The sequence below is a fragment of the Vombatus ursinus genome, unplaced genomic scaffold (assembly GCF_900497805.2).
Source record: "Vombatus ursinus unplaced genomic scaffold, bare-nosed wombat genome assembly UNPS02014786.1, whole genome shotgun sequence".
In the NCBI taxonomy this organism is placed as follows: domain Eukaryota; kingdom Metazoa; phylum Chordata; class Mammalia; order Diprotodontia; family Vombatidae; genus Vombatus; species Vombatus ursinus.
Genome location: NW_020954564.1, coordinates 14,064,503 through 14,087,460, shown reverse-complemented (window position 1 = coordinate 14,087,460; position 22,958 = coordinate 14,064,503). Strand labels below are relative to the sequence as shown.

Sequence of the window (22,958 nt, the reverse complement as noted above, 5' to 3'; positions counted from 1 at the left end):
GTGTCTGAAGCCGGATTTGAACTCGGGTCCTCCTGAATCCAGGGCCGATGCTCTACCCACTGTGCCACCTAGCTGCCCCTGATCTGTCCTTTTCAATCCAAAGATCATTCTCCTTGGAAAATAAAAGCAGAATAAAAAGTTGAGTATTGTCGCCTTCTTAGCTTTTTCTTAACAGCCTGTCTACGCTAAGCAACAGCATTATCCTTCCTGTGATCCTTTTCCTTGTCCTTCATTCCAAATTTCTTTCTGTTTTTAATTTTCCTTGCTAGCCTCAGCTTATCCTGCACATTAGCAATGCAGATACATTCTTACTAGGCCTGCTTTTCTTTTGTGTCTATCTTGAGTTATTTACACTCACTCCTATGTTCTATGCCAGCCTTTTTAAAATCTGAATTTGATGAGCTGCCTGTGTAACCCACTTTTTAGTCTTTTGGGGACAATGCATGCTTTTCCTGGTCATTGGAAGAATTTGTCTTAGGCCCTCAGAATTTTGTTCTTAAGAGCTTCTCAGTACTCTTGATCGAGCTTCCTTTGCCTTTGCTTCTACTTCTGAATCTTTGAAATCTTCTCCCACAATTTAGGGTGTCCATCTCTCCTTCCCTAGCACAGACTCTAATAAAATAGTCGTGGTCTTCCAAGGTTCCTGTTTTTTTCTACTAAAGTAATTCTTTGTTAGGATTAGGTGTCGAATAAGTATTTCCATTGTTTCCTCTTTCACCTCTTGAAGGATGAAGTTTTCACTAAAGAAGTTCACATATTTATCAGCTGCTCCAGTTAGTATAGAGTGAGAGAAAGAAAACACCTACAATACCTAGAGAGAGTTGAAGTTCCTAAACTGCTCATCTAATTCTTCATGTCCAAGACGTCTATAGTCAATTCCTTTCGAGCATCACTTCTTTTTCTATATCTGTTGCTCCTCACCCAAATGCTTTCTAAAGTCCCTTCTATATACATTAACTTGTGTACTTAAGAGTCCTTTTAGTTAGTTCTTGATGGTCTATGCTCTAAAGTCCTTACCAGCTCTAACATTTTGTCTGTTGTAAATTTTTTTTCAGGTTTAATGTTCTCTGTTCTAACATTCTGTGTGCTAAGATTCATTACAGGGGAACTGGTTAGGCAGCCAGTAATTCCCTCAACAAACATTTCTTAAGTGCCTTCTATCTGCAAGGGACTGTGCTTCGAAAATACAAATCAATGCATCAATAAGATACATAATCCTTCCTCTCAAGGGCCTCATAGGTAGGGGAATAAAGACATATGCCCAGACAGCTGTGGTGTGGTAGAAAGAACACTCAATTTAGAGCCAAAAGACTAGTTCAAATCCTGCCTCATTTACCTGCTGCCTGAGAGACTTTGGGCAAATCACTTACTCTCTCTGGGCCCCAACTTCAATCTATTGCCAAGTCTTATTAATTTTACCTCTATAATATCGTTCAAATCCTTCCCTTCTCTTCACTCCTTTATTTACTACCCAAGTCCTAGTCTTAATCACTTCTTCCCTCAAGCATTGTAATTACTTCCTAGTTGATGTCCCTGTTTGCTTTCTTCCTTTTCTACACAGGTCTCTTTCCCTGCCAAAAAAAATTTAAGGAATAGGTCTCATCATATCACCACCTTGCTCAAAAATCTTCTCTGGCTTCTTATTGCCTCTGGGATTCATTGCCAACCCCTTGTCCTGGTCTTTTAAAACCCTTCACAATCTGGCTCCAACCCAGTTTTCTAGTCTTCTTTCATCTTTTCCCCCTAACTTGACCTTCTGTCTTCTGTCTCTAGACAAGCTGTTCCCCATACCTGGAATATAATCCTTCCTCCTCTGTGCTGTCCTCACCTTCCTTCAGGGCTTCATTCAGATTTTACTTTTTTCTGTGAAAGCTTCAGTGACCCTTCAATTGTTAGCGCTCCCTCCTCAAATTACCATTTATGTATTTATTTGTGTACCTCTTGTCTCTTCCTCTTTCTCTTCCCTCCAAGGCCCCAGTAAACTCGTGGCAATCAGGACCTATTCTGGTTTTGTCTGTGTATCCCAAAGACTTGACATATAGTAGGCATTAATTAAATATTTGTTGAATTGAACTGAAATCATGCCTGCTATACAGAATAGCTTACAGAGGTATTGGGGGAATCTACTAAAATCAGGTCTATAAAACCCCTTATAAACTATAAAGGACCTTAGGGAGTCATAAGATATGTCCCTTCCTTCTCACTTTCCCCACACCCCAGTGAGCTCCTAGTGTAGTAGGGTAGAAAAGATCAGGGCACAGGTAGTAACTATTGAGCAAGCCCAAGGGTGATCACTGCAGTGAGGGAAAGACATCATGCTATGTGGGTGCATAGGAGATAAAGAGATATCTTCTGGCTATGGCTGGTGGGGAGGATCAGGGAAGTCCTCCTAGAGAAGATGGCCTTTGAATGGGACCTCAAAGAATGGGTAAGCATCTGACAAATGTGGCCTGGGAGTGGTGGCAAAATGGTCCTCAGGGGACAGAGAGCAAATCAATTGGGCAGGAGCACAGAGTTTATGAAGAGGAAAATCATGGAAAACAAGAGTGCTAAAAAATTGTAGAGATCCCTGAACAACAGAATTAGGAGTCTGGACTTGATCCTCTGGGATCAAGTGTGGTTTTGAATAAAAGTGTGTCATGATTAGAAACATTCATTAACTATATATTGGCAGTTCACATGAAGGACCAAATGAGGAGAGAGACTAGAGGCAGTGCTGCCAAGTAAGGCTATTACAGTAGACCAGGACAGACATAATAATGGTCTGAACTAGGACGGTGACCATTTGGATGGAGAGGAGGGGGTCAATGGGAGAGATGCTGTATAGGTAGAATAGACAGGACTATCTCCCTTGTTAGACTGTAAGCTCCTTCAAACCAGGGGCTGTTTTGCTTTTGTCTTTCTTTTCTTAGCATCCATACAGTCCTGGCACATAGTAGCTACTTAATAAATGTTTACTGATTGGTTTCTTTGGCAACTGGTTGGCTATAGAGAGTGAGGGGAAATGAAGGATTGAAGGACTTTTTCAATGCTTTTATTTGATTGTTGTTCTCAGTCATGTTACTGAGGGCCCTCTTTTTCTGGCTTTCTCCCCTTCTTAGCATTACCAGAGTTCTTATATATAGAATGCTTGCTTTCCTTGGACTGTTTAGCAGGCTCTTCCTTTTTGCTCAAGACATTTAAACGACAGAGAACGACCCTAAAAGAGCTGACTGTCTATGGAATCTGGGAGTGCCATGTTTTCATTGTCACTGGTTTAAGGTACCACCATTATTGAAACAAACCTAAGAAGGATGGTGCCTGATGCATGCCAGGCCAGGTTGGGCCAAAGATTTTAAGAGTGTAAGTGTACTTTAGTCCTTATCTAATAAGTGACTCACTTATTATTATACTAACTCTCAACTACGCTAATGTGTTTTATGTGTTTTAAAGTTCTTTCCCACTTGAACATTCTGTCTGTCATAAGCATAGATACAGGCTGATGTAGTACAAAGAGTATTAGAATTGGAGTCAGGACATCTGGGTTCATATCCCAGCTCCATTTGGCAGAATTTTTGTGACCTATGGGTATATCCTTTTACTTCTCTGGACCTCAACTTCCTCCTCTACAAATTGGGACTGAAAATACTGATTCCTTTTAACTCACAATGTTGCTGTGAAGAAAGAGGTAAACCTTAAAGTTGTGAAATGTGAGTTACTGCTTTGGGGCAGCTATGTCCTTCCTGCCCTAACGTCTGATGCTCTATGCTCTGAAAACCCTGCCACTTTTAACACTGTTCTAAAACCCCTATCAAAAATATAATTCTGTCCTCTAATGTTATGACCAATTCACCTCAGTTCAGCAAGCATTATTGAGCATCCACTGACTGCATGGTATTTTTCTAGGGAGACAAAAAAAGTTCCTCTTCTCAAGGAGTTGACAATTGTGTCATGGCTCTAGCTGGGTCCTAAATATCTGTGTGATAAGCCTTCCTGTTGAGAGAGTTTGAGGTGTACTTTTCCATTACAATCCAACAAACATTTCTTAAGAGCTTGCTGTGTGTGAGACACTATGCTAGACACTCAGAGTAAAAAGGTGGAATGAAAAAGAGTCGCAAACTTCAAGGAGATTATATTCTACTCCAGGCCAAACATTCCCAGTCTCTTCAGTTAATCCTGATGGTCTCCACTTCCCTCAGCATCTTGGTCACCCTTTTCTGGACATGTTCTTCTTTGTTAATGCTGATGCCTTCCTTAAGATGTGATGCAGAGGGACAGCTGGGTGGCATGGTAGATAGAGCACCGGCCTTGGAGTCAGGGAGACCAGAGTTCAAATGCGGCCTCAGACCAGACACTTGACACTTACTAGCTGGGTGATCCTAGGCAAGTAATCACTTAACCCCAATTGCCTTGCCCAAAGGAAAAAAAAAATGTGATGCAGAGACCTAAATGCTGAAGAGGTGGTCTAACCATGTCAGACTGCAGTGGCTTATCACATCCTTCTTTTAGTATGAGATCTGAGGGGACATTAGCTTCTTTTGGCTGCTATGTAACAGATACTGCCAACTATGATTGTATTTGCAGTTCACTAAACCTTCAAGACTTTTCTTTATAGGAATTGTTGCTCTAGCCTTTTCTCCCCCATAATTCTAGCTTTTAGAGATTTTTTTTTTTGGTGGGGAATCTGATTCTGTTGTTCCAGTTTCATATCTGTAAAATTAACAACTATGCCATCTATATAATTATCCTTGGTCATTGATAAAAATGTTAACTAGCCCAGGGTGAAGGACAGATCCTAGGACATCACTGAAGACCACCCTTCAAATTGATATCAACTCATTCATTGTAATTCTTCTTTTTGGTCAGTCAACTTAATAGTACTGTCATCTAGCCTATATTTCTCCATCGTGTTCACAAGAATAATATGAGAGATTACGTCAGAAGCCTTGATGAAATCTAGGAATATTATGTCCAAGGAGCTATTAGTCAAGTAGCCTTTTAAAAAAAAATGAGATTGTCACATAGCTACTAAGTGTCAGAAACCAGATTGGAACTAGATCTCCCATCCCTAAGTCTAAAACTCTAGCACATTATGCGTCTACTTCTTTAAGATATGATGTTATAGACAAGGGGGCTGAGAGAGAGGGATGTTTACATTGGCAGTGTGACTCCTATTAAAACTTCCTGCAGGTGTTCATTTCTTGACTTCTCTAAGGAATTCAGGGAGGTCTTGGATTTCAGGGCCAGTAACAGATTCCTTGGGCTTGTTCCCTGTGGCTTACAGAAGCTCACCATTGTTTGGATGCTTGACAACAAAAGTTCTTCATGGAATGCTTTTTTTTTTTTTGGTTCAATAATAATAACAATAACTGATATTTATATTTTGCTTTAAGGTTTACAAAACATTTTGCATATACTGTGCCATTTCAAGCCTCCTAGCTCTGTGAGATAGACACTATAACTATTATTCCCATTTTACTGATTGGAAAACCAAGATTTAAAGAGGTTAAGTGACAACTGGTAAATGCTGGTCAGGTTTTGAACCCAAGTGCTACCAATTCCAGATTCAATGCTCAATGAATTTCACCCACAGGGAAAGTTAGAACATCAGAACATAAAAAAGTCTTTGGCAATGCATTGTTCTTGTTCAGGGTCACTGATTTACCTAAAGGGACTGACATCAAGTGTTTCTTACAGGTCATAAAGATGAGTTCCTTCTCCTATCTCTTCTGATAAGACTGGCTAGTGACTGAAAAGGGGACTTTGGATTTGTTTTGATAGCCAATGCATTGGACTGGAATTAGCACTGGACTTTAAGAACCATAGGATTTGAAGCTCTAAAAACCCTTACATTTTTAATCCTCTCCACTCATTTTACAAAGAAACTAAGGCCCAGAGGAAGAAGTGACAGAAAGCAACTACAAATCCCTAGGGCATCCATACTTCTCCAGAGTCCTTCACTATCTTTCATTAGGCCATTCAGTCAGTTCTAAACCTAGCTCCTTTAACTCTAGATCGAAATTCTGTGTTTTTTCGGCTACATCACACTGCCTTGGGATCTGAAAACTAGGATGAACATGTCAGCTCTCCCATTGATCAGGGAATCAAGAGGTTTAAAACTGGAAAAGAGCTTACAGATCATCTCTTTCAACCCCTCATTTACAGAGAGGAAGCTGAGAACCAGAGAGGCTAAATAACTTTCCCGTTGTCACCGAGAGTAAGCAATAGAGTGTCTCTTCATAATATGCTTGCTGTTTTTGGACATCTGTTTTCTTCATCTGTAGACTGAGATAACAATATTGTGTTTTCTGTTTTGTAAGGTTGTTTTAAATAAAGGGCTTTGTCTGGATGAGGCCCAGAGAGGGAGATAGCTAACTCACCCACAGCCATGTCCCTGGTACGTGGCAGAGCTGAGTCTCCTGTCTCCAAGTCTAGTATTCTTGCTATTACAGGTTGTCTCTCTAAAGCCTCAATCATCTTATAACAACATCTTGCTAGCTTTGCAACTGATTCACTCTTCCCTTTCCCGTCATTTAGTTTCTGTTGAGTTTTTTCACTTCCATTTACTGCCTGGCTCCTTCTTAAAGATATACCATTTACACCTCAGAAATTGGCAAATGTTATAAATCAGGGCTTGATTTATTGTTTATTGTTTTATTGATTGTTTAAATTTAGGAGAGAGAAAATGTTAATAATGCAGATTAAATCTAAAAGTGTATCATGTAAATATTCTCTTCCCTCCTCCCCTCCCCAGAACTGGTTATTAAACATTTACCACTACACCCTTGCTATTAGGTTTTAGGAGCTGCTATATAGTTTGCCTGGTTTTACAGAGTAAAAGTTTGGAAAGTTGGGGTTTTTTTTCCCTCTTGTGCTAAACATTTTTGTTTTTTGTGGGAGAAGGCTGGGTAAGCTAAGTTTTTTCCCTTTGTTATAAAGAGGGGAGTGGTCAGCAATGTCTTGCATTTTGGCGAAGGATACCAAAACCTAACGGTATTTGCCTTTTTATAGCTTCAGTTACCCTGACTGAGAGAGAAACACTGACATCTCCTGGTCATTGCCAGGAAAGCAAGATTGAAAATGGTCATTAGTTGGATCCACTCTTAGCAGCACCAAACCATTTAACATTAAAGCTAGTATAGACCTAGACTACGAAATGTTAGCGGCAGAAGGGACTTTGAAACATACATCAAATGTTAGAGTTGAAAGGAACCTTTAACCATAAAGTATTAAAGCAGAGAACAAAGAATGTTAATACTGGAAGAGACTAGGGTCTTCTAAAATGTTAGAACTGACAAAACTTTAGAACACAGAATGCTAGAGCTCTAAGGTATCTGAACAGTCTAATCTCATAATTTTACTACTAAGGAAACTGAGGCTCAGGAGGGTAAAATGACTTGACTAAAATAGTACAGCGAATTAGTAACACAGACAATACCAGAATCCAGGTCCCCTGACAACTAGTTAGGAATTTTTCCATTGTATCATGCTGCCTACAAAATGAAAAACCTTTTTTCTACTCCTGAGAGCTCTTTTACATAATGAAGTATTTGGTAATTGAGTTATTAGCTAGCTACTTAGGTAGCTACCAAAGGAAAAGTTTTCTAATAAGAGAGATTGAGAGAGCGAGTGCTAAAGTTGGGCTTCCCTACTCATCAGGGTACCTGTGGTGCTGTTGGGTTGTCTGTGAATTGAAGGAACTCTTGGTATATATAGTCTAGAGAAGCAGAATTATTGAGCTGGACGTGGGAGTTCTTTTCATTAATTGGTTAAAAAACTTAAGAATTAATGTTAATATTCAATTCATAAATAAGGACATGAACAAACAGTTCTCAAAAGAATTTCAAACTATTACCATATGAAGAATCTTCCAAATCACTTATAATAATACAAATCAAGCCAACTGTGAGATTTTTTTTGTTTGTTTTTAGGCAATTGGGGTTAAGTGACTTGCCCAGGGTCACATAGCTAGTAAGTGTCAAGTATCTGGTTTGAAGTTGGATTTGAACTCAGGTCCTCCTGACTCGAGGGCCGGTGCTGTATCCACTGAGCCACCTAGCTGCCCCCACAATTGTGAGATTTGACCTCATACTCAGCAAATTGGCAAAGATGACAAAAGATGGGAATAGTCAGTACTGGAAGGGTCATGAAAAGATGGGTACATGGAAGAACCATTGGGGGAACTGAATTGATCTAATAATTCTAGAAAGCAATGACTTGCCCAGGCAGGGTCACACAGCTAGTAAAATGAATGATGCCAGATCTAAGCTCAGCTCTTCCTGACTCCAGATCTATTCATTGTGCCCCTGGCTTTAAATTGTGCACGTTTTCTATATACATAGTTATGTTGTTCTGTGGTGGTGGTGGTGGTGATGGTAGTGGTGTCATTTCAGTCGAGTCTAACTCTTTGTGATCCCATTTGGAGTGTTCTTGGCAAAGATACTGGAGTGATTTGCCATTTCCTTCTCCAAATACGATTATGCTTAAGTGCATAATCATACTTCTATGAGAATTGAAGCTCAGCCTAGGAGCTAGTTCCCTTACTGTCTCCAAGACAAGTTAGTTTCAAAAGTTGGAAGTTGGAGGGAAGCTCATTTCAGCTCCACAAAAGGAATTTTAAATAAGAGCTTCCCAAACAGAAGAATGGTCTGCTGGTCTCTGGAGCCAGTATTGGGCACCTGTTCTTCCATGTTGAAACAAAAACCATGAGCACAGGAGAGTTCAGGGTCAGGTCTGGTTGGAGCACCAGTGGGCTTAGGATCAGAAAACCTAGGTTTGACTCTTGACTGCCCACTTACTAGTTCTGTGACCTTGGAAAAGTCACTTAACTCTTTGGGCCTCTGTCCTCATAAATAAAACCAAGGGGTTGGATTAGCCCTGAAGGTCTGATTCTAGGGTTTAGAAGTTACTTTTAGTGACCTTGAAACCTCTAGTTCTCCTGATTAGAAGGAAGGCCTAGCAATTTTTAGCCTGGAAAAGATTTAGACAGAGAGGATAGCTGTCTGTAAATGTCTGAAGAGCTATAATAGATCAGTTTTCTATAGTGCTTCATAGTTTACCAATGCTTTTCCCACAAAAACGTCATGAAAGTTGTTCTTCCCATTTTTCTGGTGAAGAAACAGGTCCCCAATAGTGAAATAATTCACTCATGGACACACATTAGTGAACAGCAGAACAGGGATTCAGGCACAAATCTGCCCACTCCAAGTTCAGTGGCCTTTTGACTATACTCTGCTGCTGCTTCTGTTGTATTGAAAAGGATTCTTGCTATTTTCCTTGGTCCCAGAAATCCGAAGTAGCACAGAAGTTACTGATGATTAGAATTTGCCTTGAAAGAAGAAAAAACTTCATTACAATCAGAAGTAGCCAAAAATGTAATAATGGGCTACCTCTGGAGGTAGTAAGTTCCTTATAGCAGAAATTCCTGCTCAGATACAGGTTAGATTCATTCTCACCAACACAGTCCTTGGCTCTATCAAATGACTTAAAATCAGAAACTGATAGGATTTTATCAGTGGATTGACATTGAAGAGAAGGCCTTACCACATATTTTGCCACTCTAACCCAAGGATCATCTAACTTGCAGCTTCTTATTCATGTTGTCTCCGCCATTACAGTATATTCTTCAGACCAGTGTTTAGCATGGTACTTTGTACATGGTACAAAGTGTCTCTACCACTGTGCACAATTCCTAGCACATAGTAGATGGTTAATAACTGCTTATTGATACTGCGTAGAGGGCAGCTAGTTGGCACAGTGGATAGTGAACCAGGCCTGGAGTCAGGAAGACCTGAGTTTAAATCCAGCCTCAGACCCTTACTAGCTGTGTGACCCTGGGCAAGTCACTTAACCCTTTTTGCCTCAGTTTCCTCATCTGTAAAATGACCTGAAGAAACAAATGGCAAACCAGCATCTCTGCCAAGAAAACCCCAAATGGGGTCACAAAGAGTCAGGCACAATTGAAAAACAATTCAGCAACAACAACGAATTTATATTGATTGGCAATATCCTGGTAAATTTGATGAATGTAGGAAAGGTAAAAGAAGGTTATTTATTCATTTATTGAGCATCTGTTTTTATGTTGGACATTAAAATGTATAAGGTCTAGCCCTCAAGAAGTTTCTAGTTTTATAGACTGGGAATAAATAGTAGCTTTAAAACACTTTATGAAACACTTTCCTCACAACCATGTTAAGTATGTAATTAAAATATTATCCCCATTTTATTGAAGAGGAAACTGGGACTTGGTTGAGGCTGAGTGACTTGCCCAAGGTCATACAGGTAGCAGGTGGCAGTTCAGAGCCCAGAAGCCTATCTCCTGATTCTAGTAATATGTACAGTAATGGCCACCTTTCTTACCAACTTCACTTGCTGCTGCCACCACCAACTGCCCAAAAAACAAACTGTCCATAAACTATTGTATAAAGAGAATATTGAAGATTTCATCCCTTAACTAAATTAAAAGCCACCTTTTCTTTTTGTTTTGAGGTTTGTTTTGTTTTTAAACAAACCATTTTTTTTTAAATCTTCCTAATTCTCCCCCTTTGCTTTACTTCCATATATTTCTCTGTGGACCCCTGTTCCCTCTTCTTAAATATGAGGGAATTTAAATAGGAAACCTGCTCTTGGCTCTCCATGGCACTGTGCCCAAATGCTGCCTCCTTCAAGAGACCTTTCCTAGCTCCTCTGTTACATGTGGTGTGTTCTAACATTATATGTTCTAAAGTCCTTCCCACCTTCTTGAACTGTTGGCCTCACAAGGTTGTTATGAGGAAAATGCTTTGTAAGTGTAAAGTGCTACGGAAAGAAATGTGAGCTATTGTTATTATTCCAGATTTCTGGAGATGTGTTTCTAACTGTTCTGGCATCTGTTTCCTTTCAGCAATCAGAGAAGATGGCATGCCAGGGGGCAGGAACAAAAGCATCGGGCCTGTCCAGGTTGGTACTATGCCCCTACCTATTAGGCTTCCTAAGGGCAATATGTGTCTTTCCCATCTGTTCACTCCTAGGCCTTGTGACTACATCTGTGCCAGGGGCAGAGTTTCCCCTCATGCCAGAGTATGTGGAATAGTTGCCTTTTGTCCCCCAAAACATCCTTAAGATTTTTAACAGATAATGTGCCTGGGTCTTGTTGCAAAGCTTTTTTTCTAGCAACTCTTAAGCCTCTCTTAAGAATTTATCATCTGATCTGTATGTGATCGTAAGCAATTTTGCCCTTCAGAAATTAGCAGAACTGCTACTCAAGTCGTGCCAGGATATATAATAGCATTGATTGCAAATAGAAGTAGAAAACCGCCTAGCTCTGGTATATTTAACATCACCTCAGGTTATAGTGAATTCCAGTAGTAGAAAGTTTATGCATGAAGAGAACTCTTAAATGTCCCCTCACCCCCAGTGAATAACCATCACTGACAAGTACTTTTTGTGTAAGTCAAATTGTATTAGGATTTTCCTAAGTATAGATCATAGGATTTAGAAACGGAAAGGGACTTGAGAGATCAACTAATTCAACCTCCTCATTTTACAGATGAGGAATTACAGACTAGAAATTAAGTGATTTGGTCAAGGTGATACAGGTAATAAGTAGCAAAACCAGGATTCAAACCCAAGTCTTCTGCAGACAAATCTGTAGTTCTTGTTGCAGTACCATACTGCCTCTTGAGACAATTAAGCACTCTGGCCTTTCTATATGATAATATATCAGGGGGTTTTGCCTGTGTTTAATATATAGGTTTTAAATCATGTGTTGATATGAACATGGGACTGGGAACCAAGAAACCTAGATTTAAATACTGGGTCTGTCTGAGACCTAGCTAGCTATGTGACATGGACAGATCACTTCCTCACTCTTGGCCTTCATTTCCTCATCTGTAACATGATGGGGCTAGACCAGATTATCTCCGAGATTCTCTCTAGCTCTAATATTGTAAGTTTTATGGTCCATCCCAGATCTAGCACTTTATGTTCTTTAAATTCTCTATTCTCTTTTCTCTTCTTTATTTCCCTTTCCCTTTTCTTCTTTTCCCTTCCCCTTCTTTCCCTTCCATCCCCCACCCCCTTTTTTTTTTCCTAAAAACTGGGTCTCCCTATCTCACCTAGCCTGGAAGTGCAGGGGCTACTCACTGGCCTGATACCACTCTGATTAGCACAGGAGTTTTGACCTGTTCCATTTCCAGCCTGGGCCAGTTCACCCCTCCTAATGCAGCACAGTGGCCACCTGCTAATGGGTGATCTCCGTATTGATGCCAAACTTAGTGGGGACACCCAATCATCATAGTCGACTGCAGCTCAGAATGACCGAGCTCAGATCAGCTGTCCTCATCCTCCCTCCTAACTGGGATTTATTGATACGTGCTACCACACGTGGATACATTCAGTGTTCTAAGACTTCTTCTATCTCTGCCATTCTGCAGTGTTCATACAGCTCTAATGTTCCATGTTCTAAGGACCCTTCTAGTGTTAGCATTGTGTGATAAAAGGAGTGTGGCCTGTTATGCCCAATGAAAGCAATTTCTATCAATTGGGGCCCCACTAGGTCCAGGGTGTCTGTTATCATCTCAGTACATAAACATACTAACAAACCTTTTCACCACCCAAACATACTGACCAACCTCTTCACCATCTGATTGATGGGGCTGGGCTGTCCCTTCTAAAATGGAGCAAGTTCTTCTATCCCTGAAAAGCCTTCAATAAATCCTGTCATCACCTTGTCTTAAGTTGTTGCAAGTGGGGGACCTAGTAAATGTCCTGTTGATTGATGATACCATTTGTCTGGATGGGGCATATAAAATGCTTTGTAATTTGTTCCCATAGCTTCTAGGCCCCCTAAGAAAAATTATTTGCTTTTTCTCTACATGTGACCAGAAAATAAAAGAAGTAACTGTGTAAATAAATAGCAAGTGAGTTCATTTTTTACCATGTCAAATACCCCAGGAACCAACTATACAACTGGTATAGGGACAAGATCCCCACTCATGTCAGCCAATTCTTTGGTGTAGTGGATAGAGCCCTGGGCTGGGGCTTGGGAGAGTCGGGTTCTAGTGTCTATTCTTCTATGAACTGATTTTGTGACTTTTAACAAGTTATTTCACTGATCAGAGCTTCAGTTTAATCATCTAGGAAATAATAGCAGTGTTGGACTGGAGAACATCTGATGTTCTATGTTCAGAGGTTCCTTCCAGTTCTAACATTATATGTTCCCTTTTAGCTCCAGATATTCTGTGTTGAATGTTCCAGTCCCAGCATTCCATGTGGTGACATTTGTAGCCCCTTTTACTTGTGACATCTTATGTTTCTGTAGTTATAAGCTGCATCCCCATAATGACATGTGCTTCTCATTCCCTGTCAAAGATATCAGAGGAGGAGATTGAAAGAATCATGTCTGGGCAAGAATTTGAGGAAGAGGCAAGCCACTGGAGCGCCAATGGAGACAGCGACCACAGTTCTCCTGGCCATGGAGTTTCTGAAAGCAACCAGCCTTCACCAGTTTCTACACTGTCCTCAAGGTGGGGGCCTCCACAGGACTGTACTTTCCTGTTATTTTCCCAACGTCTATCATGTTGGACTAATAAGTCTTTAGAAATGGGCCTCTACAGTTAGCAGCTCTTTTGCCTACCTTATTTTGAGGTAAAATGTCCTTCAGGAGTGGGGAATGTGTGGCCTCGAGGCCACACGAGGCCCTCTCGGTCCTCACTTGCAGCCCTTTGACCGAATCCAAACTTCACAGAATGAATTCCCTTAATAAAAGAATTTGTCCGCACCCAAGGACCTAGAAGGCCAATGTAGCCCGGAGACAGGTTCCCCACCCCTGGTTTAGCTAAGATTTGCAATACCCTGAAAAAGTCTATAAGATAATAACTCGTTTGGTTTTCTGTTGACATCCATGGTAGTAAGGAGCAAGTTTTAGAGGTTCTGTCAAAAAGTATCTATAGGGGGCAGCTAGGTGGCGCAGTGGATAGAGCACCGGCCCTGAAGTCAGGAGGACCAGAGTTCAAATCCGACCTCAGACCAGACACTTGACACTTACTAACTGTGTGACCCTGGGCAAGTCACTTAACCCCAATTACCTTAAAAAAAAAAAAATGAAGTTGTGTGTTTATATATTTTCTTTGGCCTGATTTAGTATAAGGGACACACTGGATAATGAGTCAGGAGATCAATCTGGTTGGATTCTGTCACTTCTATCTTTGAATCTGCTGAGTCTCAGTTTCATTGATGATCAATAAAATAAAGACACTGACATAAACAACATTCTCTGTTCTAACAGGTTTTGTTCTAGGCTCCCTTCCAACTTGAATAGTCTCTGTTCTAACAGTCTTAATTTTTTTAAGGCCCTGTCTGACTTTAACATTGTGTGTTTGACCATTTCCAGGATCCTATGTCTTTCTCTACTTGTTATCTGTAGTTATGGGTTTGTAGTTCCTTGGAAATCTTTATTTTGAAAGAATTGCATTTCTGGGTTGAAAATTTATGAAGTTTCTTATTAGAGATGGTATGGTCCACTTTGTAGTTCATAAGAGGCTGGAAACTGGTTTCTCCTGTGAACTTTCTCTGTGACCTTAGACAAAGTATCTAACCTGCTCTGTGTTTGTTTCCTCTGCTATGAAGTAAAGTGAGATTAGAGCTTTCTTTTATCATTGTTCAAGTTACTGTGCTATAGTGGAAAGAGCACTGGACTTAGATTTCAGACTCTGCCCCTGAATAGCTCCATGACCCCACTGGACAAGTCACTTTATTTTTCTGAGTCTCAGTTTCTCTATCTGTAAAAATTTAGATAATAGTACTCGTACTTCCTAATTCAGAAGGTTGTTCTTAAGAAAGCACTTTGTCAACTTGGAAGCACTTTATAAATGTAAACTATTGTTATGTTAAAAAAAACATTTATTAATTATGAGCACTTATTCTGAACCAGGTATTGTCCTAAGAGTAAGTGTGATTGACACAAAGCTGAATAAGACCATGGTTCCTGCCTTTAAGGAGTTTGTGGTCTAGTTACAGAGATAAGATGGAACCACAGATAGATACAATGAAAGTTAGAAGGTGATGAAGGCAAAGGAGAGGTCCCAAACACTTTACTCTAAGAAATGTGAGGCGAGGGCGGGTGATGATCCCTGCCAGCCCAGCCCGAGGGTCAAGAGGTATCCAAGAAAGTAGACTTAATTCTCACAAGGGATATCACGTGAGCAGGACCTTGGAGGAAATAAATTATTTTAATATGTGGAGATACAACTGATGGAGGTAGGCAGGGGTAAGGACAAAGCCCATTTCAGGTGTGGGGAATAGCATAGCAAAGGGAGACTTCAGATTGAAAGAGTGAGGAGGTAACCTCCGTTTCTATAGCATTTTCAAGCTTTCCCCCAACAGGGGAAGAGGAAGGGAAGAAGTATTTATATAGCTCCTACTATATGTCAAGCATTGTGCTGAGCACTTTTTACAATTATTATCTCATTTGATTCTCACAACAACCCTGGGAGGTAGGTGCTATTATTATCCCCATTTTACAGTGAAGGAAACTGAGACAAGCTGAGATTAAGTGACTTCCTTCCCAGTTCGGCTGCTCACTAGCCATGATTTTGGGGAAGTTTTTTCCCTTCTTTGGGTTTCAATTTCCTCATCTTCCCCTTTCAGCTCTAAAGCTTAAGAATCAGGCTTCCTGATTCTCATTTGAAACCTCTTCTCACCACACATGGCTGCTTGTATCCTTCCTGGGCAGGTGCCAAGGACAAATGTAGTGGTATGATGTGTGCTTCATTCTTTCAAGTGGCGTAAGGTGAATACAAGATGGTCAAGCCTGTAGCTGCCTTGATTAAGATAAAATTTTTCTCTTCTAGTAGGTCTGTGGAGCTGAATGGATTCACTGCCTTCAGGGAGCAATACATGGGTACCCCGGTACCCCCACACTATCAGTATATACCGCACCTTTTTAGCTATTCCGCTCATTCGCCTCTGCTGCCCCCCCAAGCCCGGAGCCTGGACCCCCAGTCCCACAGCCTGATCCATCAGTTGGTGCTTGCTGAGGACCTGGAGCCCTTGGGCACACCCATGTTGATTGAAGACGGGTGAGTGGTTCATGACCTGAGACACCGAGAGATGGTCATTTGGGGGCCTGAAACTCAGCACTAGATCGCAGGTTCCTGCTTCCCAACAGCTATCTGGCATTTCTTTCCATACACTCCAGGGACTGGAATGGGATACTGGGGAGCAAGGAAGGCAGAGACTTAAGGTTAAAATATTTGTTATTTGAACAGTTTACATTGAAGCCCATTTTTTTAATGTCTGGGCCTTAAGAGATGTTTGTAGAGACCAAATGGCATAATGGAAAGAGCAGGTAACTTGAAGTCAGGAAACTTGAGTTCAAATTCTCTCTGGGACACACTCAGCAGGACCATGGCAGCTAGGTGAAACAGTAAATAGAGCACTGGGTCTGGAGTCAGGACGGCCTGAGTTCAAACCTAGCATCAGATACTTACTGGCTATGTGATCCTGGGCAAGTCACTTAATCTCTATCTGCCTCAGTTTCCTCAGCTATAAAATGGGGATCATAATAGCACCTACTTCCCAGGTGCTCCCATATGATGATCAAATATAAAGTGCTTAGCACAGTAATTGGCACTTTACTGGGTTTTTTTTTTTAAGTTGTATTTCTGTCATGTCTGACTCTTTGTGACCCCTTTTGGGGTTTCTTGGCAAAGATACTGGAGTGGTTTGCCATTTCCTTCTCCAGTTCATTTTGCAGATGAGGAAACTGGGGCACACAGAATTTAGTGACTTGCCCAGGATCACACAGCTTGTAAATGACTTCAGGTTTGAACTCAGGTTCTCTTGACTCCCAAGTCTGAACTCTTATCTACTATGCCACCTAGTTGACTGCCACTACTAGGCACTTAATAAATGCTTATTCCCTACCCCTTCCCCATGGCCAACTTAATCAATGTCTTTGAATATCTGTTTCCTTATCTGTAAAATGGAGGTAATAATGCTTGTATTACCATTGACATGGCCTTTCATAAGAACCATAAATTCAGCTGAGCTGGAGTTGTTATTTCCAAAAGAAAAAAAAAAGATCACAACACATCCAGAATGAAATGATACTGAATGTCTGCATGCACATGAGTGTGGTGCCAGCAAAAGAACATGGAAATGGATCTAGTAGTAGTTAAGATATCCAGGGTTTAGACCTGACTTTGTCCCCATCCAGTTGCATGATCTTGGACAAAATTGTTTGAACTCCCTGGACTTCAGTTTCCTCATCAGTAAAATGTAGTCACATTGTTAACATGCTGTGTGTTCTCAGGTCCCTTTTAGCTCTAACACACTGTGTTTTAAAGGCCTTTCCAGCTTTAGCAGTCTACCTGGGGCTTTCTCTATTGAGCTTCTGGCATAGACTAGCATTGAGCAGGCTGCTTGCTGCTCCCACCTAGGCTCCAAGCCTGTGGGTCCTCACCACTAGAGGACACTGTGGGCAGCAGGATAAAGTCACTATTTGGAGCAATCAATTAACTTGCCATCTTAAGTTGTTGGGGTTTTTTTTTTTTCTTTTTAAATTTAATCTGTCCTTCCCACAAGCAAAAAAATTTTTTTTAATTCCTCAATACATAGTCTGGCACAACAAATTCACACATTACCCATATCTGAAAATATGTGTTTCTGCTTTTTTGAGTTCATCATCTCTCTCTCTCGGGGAAGGAAGTGGCATACTTCATTCTTCATACTTTTAAAGTATTTCAAAATTGTTTTACTCTATGTTGTTATCATCATTGTATAAGTTTATCTCCTAGTTCTGCTCGTTTTGCTCTGTACATCTTCTTAGTTTCCTCTGAAATTGTCCATATCATCAAATCTATTTATAGCAACTCTTTTCATGGCAATCAAAAATTAGAAATTACAAGGTATCCTCCTATTGAAGAAAGGCTGAATAAATTATGCTATTATTATGTTTGTGTGTATAGATATAGATATGTAGATTATGTTCCTTTCTTTGATGTCTTTGGGATATAGAATCAGTAGTGGTATTTCTTGGTCAAAGAACATGCACAGTTTGGTCACTTTTTGGTATTGTTCCAAATTGCCTTGCAGAATGACTAAACCAGTTCACAGCTCCACCAACATACTTGTTTTCTCATGGCCCTGTTTTCTTCTTTTGTCAGCGTTGCCAGTTGGATAGGTGTGAGATGGAGCCCTGAGTTGCTTTATTATTTTGCATTTCTCTAATTATTAGTGATTTAGAGCAAAAGTGTCAAAACATTTGGCCCAAAACATTCCCTGAGTATGGCCCAAACCATAATAAAGCTAATTGGGAAATATTTAACAAGTAAAAATGCAATAAAACATAGATAGCATTATATTTTAAAACTAGTCAATATGGGGCATGCAGGGATCCTTATATACAGTTTAGTGGCTTATGTTTCTTTTTTAGTCTGACACCTTTGTTTTAGAGAATTTTTAATAAAATTGTTGATAGCTTAGATTTCTTCCTTTGAAAACTGCCAGGTCATACCATACCCTTTGACCATATATCTGTTTGAGAATGGCTCTTAGTCTTAACAAATTTGAATCGGTTCTATACATACAAATGTGTGTGTCTGTGTGTGTGAGCATGCGTGTGTGTATGAAATCTCAAAATGAACTTGTTGCAAGCTTTTTCCTAGTAACTTGTTTCCATTTTTATTTTCACTATATTTGATTTGTTTATAATAAAACTTTTTATATAACTAAAATTGCCCATTTTATCTTATCTCTGTTGCTTGTTTCATCATGAATTGTTTTCAGTCCATAGATTTGAATCATGGCACAGTGGATAGAGTGCTGGGCCTGGAGTCAGAAAGAACTGAGTTCAAATTCAGTTTCTTACTTCCTAGTTGAGTGGCCTTGGGCAAGTCACTTAACCTCTTTGCTTCAGTTTCCCCACCTGTAAAACGGGGATAATAATAGCACCTACCTTGCAGAGTTGTGAAGATCAAAGGAGATAATTGTAAAGCACTTAGCACAGTGCCTAGCACATAGTGAGCTCTATATAAATGGTAGCTGTCATTATAATTTCTTGCTTGCTTCTCTAATTTATGGTGTGACTTTTTATATCGAAGGTCAGGTATGTGTTTAGAGGTCATCTCAGTGTATGCATCCCAGGTCTTGGTGGAAAGAGAGATTTAGGTGAAGTTCCCCTCCCTACCACCCTTAGACAAGAAGTCTCAATTTGGTAAATTCTCAGTTCCTCCTGCTTTTGCCCCCAGGTACACTGTAACTCAGGCTGAGCTGTTTGCGCTGCTGTGTCGCCTGGCAGATGAGCTGCTGTTCAGGCAGATTGCTTGGATCAAGAAGCTGCCATTCTTCTGTGAGCTCTCAATCAAGGACTATACCTGCCTCCTGAGCTCCACATGGCAGGAGCTCATTCTGCTGTCATCCCTCACCGTGTACAGCAAACACATCTTTGGGGAGCTGGCAGATGTGACCTCCAAGTACTCGCCCTCTGATGAGGAGCTGCACAGGTGAGGGAGGGGTTGGGGAGACCTTCAGGAGCCACCATTCCACAGCTTTCACTCAGCCTTCTTTCTGGGGATCAAAGCCTTTGGCTTCATGAAAGTGAAGGTGACAAATATAGGTGAAAATAATTCACATAAAACTTAAATATGAAGGGCTCTGAGCTGTAGGCTGAAATGGCAGTAACTGACAAATGATTTGTTTAGCACTAAGGTTTGCAAAATTTTTAGGTACACCATCTCATTTGAGCCCCTACAGTGATGTGTAGGTGTTACAGGTCTGAGACTCAGAATATTAGAGCTGCCAGGGTCTAATCAAATTACAATCTATTTATATCATCCTATGCGATTCTTGATAGTACTCTCCTGTGAATAGTATTCTTCACCCAACACACGGGGGGCATTGCCCTAGATCTTTCGACATTTCTTAGATATAGCACTCAGAGCATCCATCATGTCATGCCTTGATTTACCTATGTTACTTGTTCATGCCTTTCCTGTTTATACATTTATTGGATGAATATTCCTTATGTCACTTCTTGCATTCAGGTTATCATGAGTAATAACCTACAATGTAGTGAAACCCACCTTTATGTTAAGACATAAAGAGCAAACCTGAAAGAGCTATATGTCAGCTGTCATGATTAACTCAAGTGGTTGCCCGTCCTACTGCATGCCATACCTTCTGTGGGAGGCCTTTCCGAGTACCATATTATCTGTCTTCCCCCTCAACCCATCCACAACTCCAAAGAGTCTTCCCTCTGTGCTTACCTTCCATATTCCTTGTGGATATCTTATATGTATGTAGTTGCCTACGTGTTGTTTCTGCCATTTACATGTGAGCCCCATGAGGGTAGGGGCAGTGTTTTTGCCTTTCTTTGTATCCCCAGTACTTAGCACAGTTCCCAGAAGATAATAAGTACATAATAAATGCTGTTGATTGGTTGGGCAATAGGCATTCTTCATGTACTTTGCTTTTCCTATTTGGATTGTTAAACTAGTGTCTTGAGTAACTGCATCTTGTTGAGGAGTATTGGGACTTGATGCAATCAATGTAATATCATCACATTGTCCAAGATCTCACTCTTGGGAAACCCTCTTCCATTTAGATACTGTCTCTGTGACAGTGACAGATATCCTCTAGCAAGCATATTTTATGCCCCTACTGATAGTGATAATCTGAGGATCATTAAACAAAGTTACCTCTGTGCTTTTATCAATCAAGCAATGTGCATGGAGTTAGCCTTGTTGGAAGAGAACAGAACCTTTGTCCCTTTCCTTGGATCTCACATTACATAATCTATGCGTAATCTTTACCCCCTCCAAACAAGTCATCCCCCTTAGGTGACCTCACATGAGCCTGAATCTCATGTGTTAGGCTGTTGACAGGAGAGGATAGAAACTGTTTGATAGGGAAGTGGAGAAGCAAAAAGACAAGTGGGGAAATCCTGCAGCCAGAAGGTACCAGGATGTCAGAATTTGGATTTGAAATGGATTTCCAAGATCATGTTAGTCTGTATTCCGCCTCCCCCCTGCCTTATTTATAAAAAACAGACCAAGAGAGATTATGTAATTTGCCCAAAGTAGCAAAAATAAAAGCAGAGCCCAGGTCTGTTGATGCTGATGCCAAACTCCAGTTTTTTGTATATGAATATTGAAGAACCGAGTGTTCTCTCAAAAACATGGCTTCTTCCCAAAGAAGAACCTAGAATAAAGCTTGTAAAGCCAATAGGAAATTGTATCAGAACACTCAGTCAAATCAACAAGTGCTTATCATGGCTTCTCACATTGAGGGCACTATGCTAGGTTCAGAGGAGACAAAGACAGAAATGAAACAGTCCTTGCCCTTGGAGAGCTTATCAGAGGAGCCAGGTGGTGCAGAGGGAAGATCCAAGTTCAAATCCTGCCTCAGACACTAATTGTTATGTGACCCTGGGCAACTTAGTTAACCATTGTTTGCCTCAGTTTCCCCAACTGTAAAAAGAGAATAATAATGCCACCTACTTCCCAGAGTTGTTGCAAAGATCAAATTAGATCCCAGTTGTAAAGCACTTAGCACAGTGCCCAGCACACAGTAAATGCTATATAAATATTAGCTATCATTATTTTTGTTATTACTAGGAGATGTACATTGTCAAGTGTACACAGAACAAGGACAAAATAAATTCAAGGCAGTCACGGAGGGCACTAGCCGCAGTAGAGTGAATCACAAAAGGCTTAGTGTAAAAGATGATACTGGAGCCACTCTTAAAGGAAATGTGAGATTTTAAGAGTTAGAGATAAGGAGGGAGGGAGGGAGTGAATTCCAGAAATAGAGATGGCCTCCGCAAAGGCCTTTGAGAGAAGAGCTAGAGCTTGTGTGTAAGAAAGAGCAAAAAGGCCAGTTTGGCCAGACCATGGCATACAGGAAGGGAAGTAGCAGACAGACTGAAAGATAGGTGGGACCAGGTTATGAAGGGCTTTATGTGCTAATCCAGAATTTATTTTGTCCCAGAAGCAATAAGGAACCACTAGAATTTGAGTAAAAGGGTATGAAGGCTGCCAAGCCCTTTTCAAGGCTTCTAAGCCTCCTTTGGTGTCCCACCCGATTCACCCAACTCTCATTTGTGGCTCCGAAAAGCTGTAACGTGCACAGTGGCCTCACCCCCTTTTGGTGGATGGGCTAAAACAAGTTAAGGGTAATGACAGGCTTCAAATCTGTCAGTGAGTAGGGGGATGTCAACCCCCAAGCATGAGAAGACTTCCCCCAGTAGAATGTGTGGTTGAGAACGATTTGTTCTGAAGGTGACTGAAGCACTTAGAGTTTGGTCAGGCATCAAACAGACCATGGTCATCCGTGGCATCCCAGGCCATCACCAATCATCTTGACCTTTGTCTTGCTACTGCATTTCAGTGACTCAGGAAGAGAGTCAGGCTGATGGCTTTGTACAACTCTGCCTCACTTAAATCCAATTCAGGAGCAAGTCAGGACATCGCCTTGTGATGTCATTGGTCCCCTTCAAAAATGGAAGGATGAACAACATCAGCATAGTCGTATCTGTGCTTAAGGAAAATTACTTTGGCAGCTCTGTGGATTGATGGATGGGAGGAAGGAGAGGTTTGAGGCAGGGAGACCAACTGAGTGGCCATTGCAGATGTCCAGTGAGAAGTGATACAGGTCTGAGCTAAGGTGATGGCTTTGTGAGTAGAGTGATGGTGTCAATTGTGAGAGATGCTGTGAAAGTGAGAACAGTGAGATTTATCAACTGATGGGATCTTTGGGAGGAGGGAAAGCGAGAAGTTAGGAATGACACCAGGGTTACAAAACCAAGTGACTGGAAAAATGGTGGTGGCCTTGATGAAAATAGGGAAGTTTGGTAAAGGGATGGGTTTGAGGGGTAAGAGAATCAGTTCTGGTTTGGATGTGTTGAGTTCAAGGTGTCTCTGGAACATCCAATTTGGAATGTCCAATTGGCAGTTGGTACTAGAGCTCAGGAGACTGGGCTGGATATATAGTACTGACTC

The 22,958-nt window shown here is 40.9% G+C and overlaps 1 protein-coding gene across 1 annotated transcript in view; it reads left to right on the top strand.

Annotated features, from left to right (window-relative positions):
• The window catches only part of LOC114047004 (nuclear receptor subfamily 6 group A member 1), a 45,381-nt gene that overhangs the window by 8,475 nt on the left and 13,948 nt on the right, over positions 1 to 22,958 (top strand). The window contains exons 3-6 of the mRNA XM_027867647.1: positions 10,862 to 10,917; positions 13,330 to 13,484; positions 15,813 to 16,037; positions 19,209 to 19,463. Coding sequence (XP_027723448.1) covers positions 10,862 to 10,917; positions 13,330 to 13,484; positions 15,813 to 16,037; positions 19,209 to 19,463 — 691 coding nt within the window. The remainder of the gene's footprint in view (positions 1 to 10,861; positions 10,918 to 13,329; positions 13,485 to 15,812; positions 16,038 to 19,208; positions 19,464 to 22,958) is intronic.